Source organism: Leucopleurus acutus (genome assembly GCF_964270905.1).
Source record: "Leucopleurus acutus genome assembly, chromosome: 7".
Lineage (NCBI taxonomy): Eukaryota > Metazoa > Chordata > Mammalia > Artiodactyla > Delphinidae > Leucopleurus > Leucopleurus acutus.
The window spans coordinates 21,333,374-21,346,303 of NC_139150.1; the positions used below are offsets into that span (position 1 = coordinate 21,333,374).

At 38.4% G+C, this 12,930-nt stretch overlaps 1 protein-coding gene across 2 annotated transcripts in view; it reads right to left on the minus strand.

The window, feature by feature from the left end:
* HSDL2 (hydroxysteroid dehydrogenase like 2) overlaps positions 1-11,860 on the minus strand; it is an 85,738-nt gene extending 73,878 nt beyond the window's left edge. The window contains exon 1 of one of the 2 annotated variants that reach the window (XM_082843457.1): positions 11,729-11,860. In XM_082843457.1, the coding sequence (XP_082699583.1) occupies positions 11,729-11,745 (17 nt within the window). In that variant the 5' untranslated portion in view covers positions 11,746-11,860. The remainder of the gene's footprint in view (positions 1-11,728) is intronic. The other variant, XM_082843456.1, reaches the window with a different exon arrangement.
* Between the last annotated feature and the right edge of the window lie 1,070 nt (positions 11,861-12,930).

Sequence of the window (12,930 nt, forward strand, 5' to 3'; positions counted from 1 at the left end):
AGAATGAGTTTGGGAGTGTTCTGCAATTTTTTGGAAGAGTTTGAGAAGGATGGGTGTTAGCTCTTCTCTAAATGTTTGATATAATTCACCTGTGAAGCCATCTGGTCCTGGACTTTTGTTGGAAGATTTTTAATCAGCTTCAATTTTATTACTTGTGATTGGTCTGTTCATATTTTCTATTTCTTCCTGGTTCAGTCTTGGAAGGTTATACCTTTCTAAGAATTTGTCCATTTCTTCCAGGTCATCCATTTTATTGACATAGAGTTGCTTGTACTAGTCTCTTAGGATGCTTTGTATTTCTGAGGTGTCTGTTGTAACTTCTCCTTTTTCAATTCTAATTTTATTGATTTCAGTCCTCTCCTTCTTTTTCTTGAAGAGTCTGGCTAAAGGTTTATCAATTTCGTTTATCTTCTCAAAGAACCATCTTTTACTTTTATTGGTCTTTGCTATTGTTTTCTGTTTCATTTATTTCTCCTCTGATATTTATGATTTCTTTCCTTCTACTAACTTTGGGTTTTGTTTGTTCTTCTTTCTCTAGTTCCTTTAGGTGTAAGGTTAGATTGTTTGAGATTTTTCTTGTTTCTTGAGGTAGGTTTGTATTGCTATAAACTTCCCTCTGAGAACTGCTTTTGCTGCATTCCATAGGTTTTCCATCGTCGTGTTTTCATTGTCATTTGTCTCTAGGTAATTTTGATTTCCTCTTTGATTTCTTCAGTGATCTCTTGATTATTGAGTAAGGTATTGTTTAGCCTCCATGTGTGTGTTTTCTACGTTTTTTTCCTTGCAATTGATTTCTAATCTCATAGCGTTGTGGTCGGAAAAGATGCTGGTTATGATTTCAATTTTATTAAATTTACCAAGGCTTGATTTGTGACCCAAGATGTGATCTATGCTGGAGAGTGTTCCATGAGCACTTGAAAAGAAACTGTAATTTGCTGTTTTCAGATGGAATGTCCTATAAATATCAGTTAAATCTATCTGGTCTCTTGTGTCATTTAAAGCTTGTGTTTCCTTATTAATTTTCTGTTTGGATGATCTGTCCATTGGTGTGAGGTGTTAAAGTCCCCCAGTATTATTGTTACTGTCAATTTCCTCTTGTATAGTTGTTAGCAGTTGCCTTATGTATTGAGGTGCTCCTATGTTGGGTGCATATATATTTCTAATTGTTATATCCTCTTCTTGGATTGATACCTTGATCATTATGTAGTGTCCTTCCTTGTCCCTTGTAACATTCTTTATTTTAAAGTCTATTTTATCTGATATGAGTATTGCTACTCTGGCTTTCTTTTGATTTCCATTTGCATGGAATATCTTTTTCCATCCCCTCACTTTCAGTCTGTATGTATCCCTAGGTCTGAAGTGGGTCTCTTGTAGACAGCATATATATGGATCTTGTTTTTGTATCCATTCAGCAAGCCTGTGTCTTTTGGTTGAAGCATTTAATCCATTCACATTTAAGGTAACTATCAATATGTATGTTTCTATTACCATTTTCTTAACTGTTTGGGGTTAGTTTTTGTAGGTCCTTTTCTTCTGTTTTTTCCAATTAGAGAAGTTCCTTTAGCATCTGTTGTGAGCTGGTTTGGTGGTGCTGTGCTGAAGTCTCTTAGCTTTTGCTTGTCTGCAAAGCTTTGATTTCTTGGTCGAATCTGAATGAGATCCTTGCCAGAGTAATCATGGTTGTCAGTTCTTCCCTTTCATCACTTTAAATATCGTGCCACTCCCTTCTGGCTTGTAGAGTTTCTGCTGAGAAATCAGCTGTTAACCTTATGGGAGTTCCTTTGTATGTCATTTGTTGTTTTTCCCTTGTTGCTTTTAATAATGTTTGTCTTTTTTATCAATTTGTTTACTATGTGTCTCAGTGTGTTTCTCCTTGGGTTTATCCTGCCTGGGACTCTCCACGCTTCCTGGACTTGGGTGGCTATTTTCTTTCCCATGTTAGGGAAGTTTTTGACTATAATCTCTTCAAATATTTTCTCGGGTCCTTTCTCTCTCTCTTCTCCTTCTGGGACCCCTATAATGCGAATGTTGGTGCATTTAATGTTGTCCTAGAGGTCTCTTAGGCGGGCTTCATTTATTTTCATTTTTTTCTTTATTCTGTTCTGCGGCAGTGAATTCTACCATTCTGTCTTTCAGGTCACTTATCTGTTCTTCTGCCTCAGTTACTCTGCTATTGATTCCTTCTAGTGTATTTTTAATTTCAGTTATTGTGTTGTTCATCTGTTTGTTCTTTAATTCTTCTAGGTGTTTGTTCTTTAACTCTTCTAGGTCTTTGTTAAACATTTCTTGCATCTTCTCAATCTTTGCCTCCATTCTTTTTCCAAGGTCCTGGATCATCTTCAGTATCATTATTCTGAATGGTTGCCTATCTCCACTTCATTTAGTTTTTTTGGTGGGGGGGTGGGGTTATCTTGTTCCTTCATCTGGTACCTAGTCCTCTGCCTTTTCATCTTTTCTTTCTGTGAATGTGTTTTTTTTTTCCCACAGGCTGCAGGATTGTAGTTCTTCTTGCTTATGCTGTTTGCCCTCTGGTGGATGAGGCTATCTAAGAGGGTTGTGCAAGCTTCCTGATGCAAGGAACTGGTGGTGGGTAGAGCTGGGTATTGCCCTGGCAGGAAGAGCTCAGTAAAACTTGTCTGCTGATGGGTGCAGTTGAGTTCCCTCCCTACTGGTTGTTTGGCCTGAGGCGACCTAGCACCAGAGCCCACAGGCTCCTTGGTGGGGCTAATGGCGCACTCCCGGAGGGCTCACGCCAGGGTGTACTTCCCAGAACTTCTACTGCTAGTGTCCTCGTCCCTGCAGTGAGTCACAGCTGCCCCCTGCCTCTGCAGGAGACCCTCCAACACTAGCAGGTAGGTCTGGTTCAGTCTCCTATGGGGTCATTGCTCCTACTGCCGGGTCCTGGTGTGCACACTACTTTGTGTGTGCCCTCCAAGAGTGGAGTCTCTGTTCCCCCCAGTCCTGTCGAAGTCCTGCAATCAAATCCCACTAGCCTTCAAAGTTTAATTCTCTGGGAATTCCTCCTCTCGTTGCCAGACCCCCAGGTTGGGAAGCCTGACGTGGGGCTCAGAACCTTCACTCAAGTGGGTGGACTTCTGGGGTATAATCATTCTCCAGTTTGTGAGTCACCCACCCAGCAGTTATGGGATTTGATTTTATTGTGATTGCACCCTTCCTACCATCTCATTGCGGCTCCTCCTTTGTCTTTGGATGTGGAGTATCTTTTTTGTTGATTTCCAGTGTCTTCCTGTCGATGATTATTCAGCAGGTAGTTGTGATTCCAGTGCTCTCCCAAGAGGGAGTGAGCGCATGTCCTTCTACTCCACCATCTTGAACCAATCTCCTCTCACAACTACTTTAAATATTATTACTCATTCCCTTGTTTTTTTTACTATTCCTAACACTTACATATCTATGTCTAAGCCCAGGACTAAACCCAATCCTCCATCTGCTTTGTGCATAGTCCTAGAGTGAAGAATCGTTTTCACAGATTAACATTTATGATCAATTTGATGATAGGGAACACCAATTTTGAACCCCAATTAAGCAAAACATTATCTCCCTGTTATGGCTTGAACTGTATTCACCAAAATACAATTGTACCTCCCTGTCACAGATTGAATTATATCTACCAAAATGTTAGGATATGTTGACGTCTTAACCTCCAGTACCCCCGAATGAGACCTTATTTGGAAACAGGGTTGCTGCAGATGTGATTAGTTATAATGAGGTCACACTGGAGTAGGGTGGATCCTTAATCCAATATGACTGCTATCTCTTTAAGAGGAGGAAAGACTATGTAAAGACAGACACACAAGGAGGATACCACATGATGACAGAGGCAGAGACGGGAACAAAGCAGCTACAAGCTAAGAACACAAGGACTGCCAGCTATCACCAGAAGCTAGGAAGAGGTAAGGAAGAATTCTACCCAGAATATCAGAGCATGGCCCTGCTAACACCTGGACTTCATACTTCCAGCCTCCAGAACTTTAAGAAAATAAATTTGTTTAAAGCCACTCAATTGGTGGTATTTTGTTACGGCAGCCCTAGGAAACCAACACACTCTTCCTTCTCCCCAGAAAAGAATTTCATTCTTGTCATTAGTAGATATGTATTACCAAAAAAGTACTTATTTTGAATTTCACCAATTAAAAAATACCGTGGAAATTGGTTTTCTCTCATTATACATACATCTCTTATATGTGATGTTATAGATACATCTCTTACACCTACATAATATCTCCAATTTTGCCTCTTGCCCAGGAAATCTAAAATATTTACTATCTGGACCTTTACAGATAAAGTTTGCCTAACCATGATCTGAACAATAAACTTTAATTTTTGCCTAATGTTGAATTTTATATAATAGATTCATACAGTATATGTTACCCTATGACTTGCTTCTTTCACAAAACATGGTTTGGAGACTTACCCATATCTTGGTGCAAATAGTTACACTTATTTTAATTAATATACAATATTTCACATATGAACATACTATAAAGTACTTATTCATTCTACTGTTTATGGACTTTGGGGATCGTTTCCAGGTTTTTTTTTCCTATTATGAACAATGGTGCTAAAAATAATCTTGTACACTTTTTCCAGTCACATGTGCATGAGTTTCTCTAGGGCATACACCTACGGGTGAAACTGCCGGATTACAGGACACAGTTGTAGATTAAACATGACCACAAATCCTTTGGCATCCCTTCCATCAAGAGAAGGAGTATATTTTCCCCTTCCCCTTGGGTCTGGGTTCACCTTATGACTTTTTTGAGCAATAGAATATGATGAAATGATATTCTGGAATTTCCAAGACCATGCTATAAAATGGCTGGTAGTTTCCATTTTCTCCTGGAAGCCAAATGCTATGCTGTAAAGAAGAGAGACAGATTATCAACTGATGAGAGGCCATGGGAGAGAGGCCCTGGAGGGTAAGAGGTCATTTAGGATGTTTCAGCCCCAGTCAAGAATCCAGCTAAAAGGAGCCATATGAATGACTTCAACTTATACTATATAGAGCAGAAGAACCCAGTCAACCCAGAGAAGTGTGAATAATAATAAAGCACTGTCATTTCAAACCATTAAGTTTTAGGGTGGTTTGTTAAAGCAATAGGTAACTGAAACACATGCTGAAGTTCAACTTTCCCAAATAATGCCAAACCTCCTTCAAAGTGGTTAATACTCCTACCAGCAGCAATATATGAGTACGAGTTCCTGCAGCTCCACACCTCCCCAACACTTGATGTCAGACATTTAAAATTTTTGACAATCTGGTACATATGAAATAGTATCTCAGTATGGTTTTAATTTACATTTCCCTTATTACTAATAAGGGTGAATACATTTTCATGTTAATAGTGACTATGTTCCTTCTTCTGAGTAATTCCTATTAATTTATTTTGCTCATCTTTCTACATGGTTGACTTTTTTCCTAATGACTCGTAAAACTCTATAAGCTTTTAAAGATTTAAAATCTTTTCATTTGTAGCTTCCTTTTCACAATTATAGTATATTTTGATGAGCAGAAATTATTTTCATATAGCAGAATTTATGAATCATTTCTTTTACAGCCAATGCTTTTGGGGTTAAGAAATCCATCTGTAACCAAAATTATATTAATTTTCTTCCAAAAATTTTATGGTTTATCTTTTAAATTTTTGTCTTTAATCTACATAGAATGAATTTTTGTATAGGAATTGAGGTAGGGATCCAACTACATTTTCCCCCATATGGCTAACCAACTGTCCCAGTCTGAAAAGTCCATCATTCCCACAGATCTTTAATGTCAGCTTTGTCATAGACTGAGTCTCCCTAAATATACAGATCTGTATCTAGGCTCTCTATTCTGCTCCATTTGGCTACATGGATTGCACTGTCTTAAATATAACAGCTTTCTAGGATATACTTGGACCTTTGTCTTTCCACATATATTTTAGAATCAGCTTATTTAATTGCACAAGCAAAATCAGTTGGGATTTTGATAGAAACTGTACTGAATCTAGAATTCAATGTGGGAAGAACTGACATCTTTATGACACTGAGTGCTCCAATCCATTAACATGGTATTGCTCTCTATTTCACACCTGAAACTACACAGTGTCTCTCTGTAATCAAATGTAATGTTAATTTTGGCCATCCAACCACGGTGTTATCAGATTTTTCCACTGTGTAATTACTATTCTTTCCCTTGCAACTAACAACGCAAAGATGCTTAAAGACCATTTTTAAATTTTTATTATGATGTTTTCAAATATATTCAAAAATAGAGAAAATACTAAAATAAGCTCCCATTTTTATTTAACAATTCAATAATTATCAAAATTTGAAAGTGATAATCAGAAAGCCAATCTCAGAAGTCATATAATCTCACCTATAACTGCTTCAGTATGCATTTCTAACTTTTATATAACAATATCATTATCACAACTAAAAAAATTGACAATAATTCCTCAATATCAACTAGTACCTATCCATATGCAAAGTTTAACAACTATCTCAAAAATGTCTTTTTACAGTTGGTTTGATCAAATCAGGATCCTGTCAGGACTTCACATTGCATTAATTTGTTACAGACATACCTCGAGATATTGTAAGTTCAGTTCCAAACCACTACAATAAAGTGAATATTGAAATAAAGCGAGTCACACAAATTTTTTGGTTTCCCAGTGCATATAAATGTTATGTCTACACTGTACTCTGTTAAGTGTGCAATAGTACTATGTCTAAAAAAATGTACATATCTTAAATAAAAACTACTTCATTGCTAAAAAATGCTAACCATCAAAGCACGGTTGCCACAAACTTTCAGTTTGTAAAACACACAATATCTGCAAAGCACAATAAAGGTTAAAAACAATAAAACTAGGTACGCCTGTATATCTTATAAGTCTCTTTTAATCTATAACAGCTCCCCTTTCCATTTTCTTTATGCCATTTATCGGCTGAAAAATATAGATCATTTGTCCTGTAGTATAGCCCATATTCTGGATTTTGAACTTCTCATTTTTACTGCCATTGTACTGCATTTCTTGTTGATTTTTGCTTGTGTGCAGAAATCGAATTCTCCTCATTTACTTTTGTATCCTGAAAATTTGTCAAACTCTTATTAAATCTAATAATTTAGTTATACATTATTTTGGTTTTCTATGTAATCATATTATCTGCAAATAATGACAGCATTGTTTCTTTCAGTCCAATCCAAATATTTTTTCTTTCTTTCTCATGCCTTATTTACTACAGAAAGAAGAGAAGTGTTCCCAGATTGAAGGTCTGAGGTGCTAGAAGGAATAAAAGCCAAAGATATTAGTAAATTAAGTATGGAAATCTAAAAAAGTATTTATAATGATGATTATAATAATATAAATAATATAATAAATAATAGTATTTTGGAGGTTAAAAAGATAGAATTAAAATATATTGTTACAATAACATAAGTTAAAAACTGAGTGACTGGAGTTCAACTTTTCTAGGTACTTGTATTGTTTGGGAAAATGGTAAAACTTTTTTACTTTAGACATTGGTAAGTTACATACATGTTAAACTTTCTAGGTTAAATACGATAAACAGAAATCCAAGACTTTAACAGTTTTTTTGACAAGAATGGGATTCTGACAGAGACATGGCTTTCTGGAAGAAAAAAGGACAAGAGCCCCCAGAGCCAGTTTAGGGGATAGAAAAAGACTCCAGTAGCACTCTCGCCCGTGGCTGAGAGGAGTAAGGATCCTCATCTGTTCTTCTGTTAAAGAAGCAGACCAACAAGAGGTAGGTACACTGTATACTGTAAGACACAATAGTATTCAAATCACTACACTAATACCACTACCAATAATAAATCTACTAAGTAAAGTTCAAGATTTCTTTGCACTCTTTTTTTTTCTTTTAAAGTTATACTTTTTTTTGCATAGATGCTCCCCATTCTCCTCTCATTATTCATTTATTTGGTTGCGCTGGGTCTTAGTTGCAGCAGGTGGGCTCCTTAGTTGCGGCATGCATGTGGGATCTAGTTCCCTGACCAGGGATCAAACCTGGGTCCCCTGCATTGGGAGCGTGGAGTCTTATCCACTGCACCACGAGGGCAGTCCCTCTTTGCACTCTTTTTGTCTTTAGAGCAAATCCCTCTAAGAGTGTACAAATTACTATGTTAAAATTATTCGTGCCGCAACTAAGAAGCCTGCATGCTGCAACAAAGATCCTGCGTGCTGCAACTAAGACCTGGCGCAGCCAAAATAAATAATAAATAAATAGATAAGCAAATAAACAATCTTTAATTGGAGAGCTAAAAGTATAAAAAAGAATTAATTGAATTATTTTTCTATGTATGTTTATGTGAAAAACGACATATAGTTAAGTTCCTCTGTTTATGGTAGCATTCCATTTTAGCTTACCTCTTTCCCCTCATCTTTGACGAGGGATGTTGTAAAACATGTACATGATTTAAAAGTCAAAACTTATAAATGTGTATATTCAAAGAAGTTCAATCCCTTGCCTATAGGTAACTAGATTCCTTAATTTCTAGCTTATCCTTCTCATATTTTTGTTTTGAAAAATATGCAAACACACACACACATACATAAGACACATCATGTGTGTATGTGTGTATAATTTTCCCTTCTTTTTATACAAAAGGGAGTATGCATAGAGTGTTAAAATGATTTTTTTAAACGTGAGTATTTAGATGGAAATGTCCCAATTGTTACTTTAAAAAGCCCTATCCCTAGCAGATGCAAACTATTATACACAGGATGGATAAACAACAAGGTTCTATATAGCACAGGGAACTATATTCAATATCCTGTGATAAACCATAATGGGAAAGAATATGAAAAAGAATGCATATGTGTGATATATGTATAACTGAATTACTTTGCTATACAGCAGAAATAAAATAAATAAATAAAAACAAATTTTTTAATAAATTAAAAAGAAATGAGGAAGCAAAGAGAGGAAAAAAAAAAAAAGGTCTACCCCTTTGCCTTTGGTTTAGTTGGATTCATTCCCAGTAGGATAAAGGACATTTTCATGCTCAAGGTCTCAGGAATTGGCAGAAAGAAGGGCAAAGGCAGCTTTCCTCTTAACCTGAAGACCGGGCCTTAGTACTACTAAGGAACTCCTCCATCTGTAAAGCATTAGAACCAGAGTATAGAAGGCAAGAAAGAAAAAAGGTTCCAAATTCCTCAGTACTATTGGTAGACGCCTAAAACTTGCTGAAGTAGAGTTAACCTACACTACAATTTACCAAAATTCTCTGGGACCTCAAAATCATGGTAAATGTGATGAAACTTTTAACTGTTTTAGGAAAGAAAAACAATCACTTAAAATTCTGAGAAGAAATCCAAATGAGGCAGGAACTAGCTTTCCAAGATACTAAAGCATTTTATAAAACTAGAGCAATTAAAATAGTTTAGTACTGGTACATGAATAGACAGACCAACGTAATAGAATTTTAAAAAAGACCCCTAGATATACAAGAATTCAGAGGTGGAATTTCTAATAGAAAGAAAAAAAATAACTAGTCAGCCAATGGTGCTGGACCAACTGCACAGCCAGCCATCTGAACCATAATAAGTGCGTTTCCTAACTCACTTCCTATGCCAAAATAGTATGCAAAACAGTATTTCATTTCAGGTAGATAAAAATCTGAGTGGGGAAAAAAACCCACAGAAATACTAAAAGAATACTTAAAAATTATAAAACAAAAAACTTATTTTAAGATGGCCTTATAGCTTTGTCACAAAAACACAAAAACTTTAAAAGAACAGATTGAGGGGAATTCCCTGGCCGTCCAGTGGTTAGGACTCCGTGCTTTCACTGCCAAGGGTGCAGGTTCATCCCTGGTCAGGGAACTAAGATCCGCATGCCACAGGGTGCAGCCAAAAAAAAAAAAGAATAGACTGATAACTCTGACTTGATAAAAGGACATGTTTCTGCATGGTAAACAAATTGGATAATCAAACTCGATGCAATGAAAAAAACAGAGAAAAACATTTCTAACACATATGATATAGAACAAATATTTTTACACTAGAGAGCTTAGAGATCAACCAAAAACCTAATTGTGTAAGCCAGGCAAACAAAAAGATACACAGCTGGCTTTAAACCAGGATTTCTCAATCTCTACACTACTAAAGACATTTTGGACAAGATAATTCTTCGTTGAAGGGGACTATCCTGTCCATTATGTTTACCAGCATCTCTGGACTCCACCTATTAGACACCAGTAGCAACCCCCCTCAATTGTGACAATCAAAAATGTTCCCAGATATTGCCAAATGTCCTATGGGGGTCAAAATTGCTCCTTGATGAGAACTGCTGCTTTAAACATATAAAAAGATCCTCATCCTCACTCTTTGATACAAATTTTAACTATAATGAGGTGCCATTTTTTTCTCTAGTTAGATTTTTATTATCAAAACAAATATTTTTATTATCAAACATTTTGCTGTTTGCCAACGTGTTGGACTAGGAAATCTCATTCATCCTTTTGGATGTGCAATCTCTTTGGAAGGCTATTGGTATTAGCTATCAAAATTTTAATTACCTATACTCTTTGATCCAACAGCTTCATTTCCAAGAATTTATCATATGGATACACTCAAATATGTGCAAACAGGTAAATACAAGGATAATCATTGCAGCAAAGACGGAGTAACAAAAAACTAGAAATGATCTGGTATCCAATGATTGTTTGTTGGTTAAACAAACAGAACACCATGTAACTATTAAAAGGGAGGAAGATCAACATGTACTGAAAATATGTTCCAAGACATATTAGCTAAAAATACCAAGGCCCAGAAGGGACTTTGCTACTATTTTTTAAAGTGGGGTGTGTGTGTGTGTTTAGGACTCTGTACCCAAATATATTTATAAATGCACAGAATATTTTTGGAAACCTACCAGAGAGTAAGTAGGAGGCTGAAAGTTAAGGATAAGGAAACTCAACCTTCTGAGCTGTTTAAGTGTTTTGGCAACGTACCTATATGTTTCAAGCAAATTACAAAACGGACTTGGCACTCAGCTCAAAACACCCATACAGTATAGCAACAAAACAGAATGAGACGGGGGTGGAGGAGTAGTTTAACTGGTATAGAGTTTGTTTCTCAAGTCGAAAAAGTTCTGCAAATTGGTTGCACAACAATGCAAACATACTTAACACTACTTAACCAACCGTACACTTAAAAATGGTTAAGGTGGCAAATTTTTCCTTAAGTGTATTTTACAACTACATATCTTTTAAAAGTGAAAAAAAGTCCCCCCCAAAGATACCCATATTTTAAGATTAGTTTAGTTTGTTACTAATTTGAAATCCCTTTTTAAACACCCCATTATTTTCTTCTTCCAGAATCGAGCGTTCCGAATAAGTGGAGACTCATTAAGCACACCAGTGTTCCAGTGACCTTTCACCTAGAACTCGCGGCCTTCGGCAAGGCACGCAGCTACGGCTAAACCCAAAGTGGGACCCGCCTTGGGGTCGGCGGGACACCTCACTCTGGATCCTTTACCTGTGGAAGAGATTGTAACATGACTGCCACCCTGAAGTACACAACTCTGCGTTACTTTTCACAAGTTACCGCAGATTCGAGGAACACTGTGTCCAGCGCGGACCAGCGTTCCAGACCTCGCCGGGCAGCTTCATTAACCCTCCCACCGCGGGGGCCGGGCCACCCATGCCATCCACTTCGCCCGGCGGGGTTTCTTCCCCACGGCTCCCGATTCCCCTTACCCCGTGTTGGGCAACATGACTGTTGCAGATTGGAGGTGGTGGCGACAACGGCCTCAGCGAGCGGATACTGAGAGGGTGACTTCTCCCCGCACTTGGCCCCGCCCCGAGGTCTGCGGGGAAATTGGGCGCTCCAAGAAACGGAAGGTGGCTGAGTGCGCCTGCGCACGCAGTGGGCCTCCGTGGCTCTCCGCGCTGGTTTCCGCCTCCCGCCTGCCTGGCCCCTGGAAACCGACCCTAAGCGCAAGCGCTGTGAGAGACAACTCCGCCCCGCCTCTCTTGCGGGGGCTCTACGGTGACAATTGGTCTCCAGCCCGCGGCTAGAATGCTGGACGCGTCAGCCGCTGTGTACACCTTTCCCCGGCCTGTGAAGGGTTCCTAGCCGCAGCGCTGAGTTCCTTTGCCGGGTTGGGGGCGTGGGGGGCGTTTGAGTCGTGCACCAGGGACCTTGAGGGCTGAGGTGCGGCTTCTCAGCGGACTTTGGCTCTCGGTCCCCTCGCCGTCCACGCCGGCACCTGGACGCCTGCCCAGCTGCACGCGCGCCTTCGGAGGCCCCTCTTAGGAACGCTTTTCCTGGGCAGATAAGCACTCTTCCAGCCAGCGGCGCATTTCGACTCTCCCGCGAAATCTGGACTAAAGCCGGCCGGACTATAGATAAACAGCTCTGTGGTGAGGGGCAGCTTCTGGATTAGAGATCTGCAATAGTCGCACCGAAGAACTAAATTAACTCTGATTTTTCGACTCTTAGCCAATATCTCGGCGAGGAAATTCCCAGACTCAGTGGTTGAATAAGGTGAATTCTGGGAGCCGGTATTGCTTTTGGTAGTATACCTTGGACATAACTCAGCTACTCTAATGAACTAGAGACCGGCATAATATTTTTAGGTAGACGTGAAGAAATTCTATTTTGAAGACGTAGAGCAGGATGATGAGGTTATGTGAGTAGATAAAGTAACCTGAAAAAAAAAAAAAAAGTAACCTGGAAATAGGATATGTGTACTCTCTTTTATTACAAGCCCTAAACGTCTATTTATTCATTTATATCACTTGCCAGTCTCATAGGCATTTGAATTTGAGATCTGTGATACGGTCCTTAGAGACTCCGGAGGAATTTACTTATTCAAGAAATATTAGCACCGAGTGGGTGCTGGTCACTGGAGATACAGTGGGGCAAAAAAAGGCACGTTCTCTGCTTATGTAGAAGG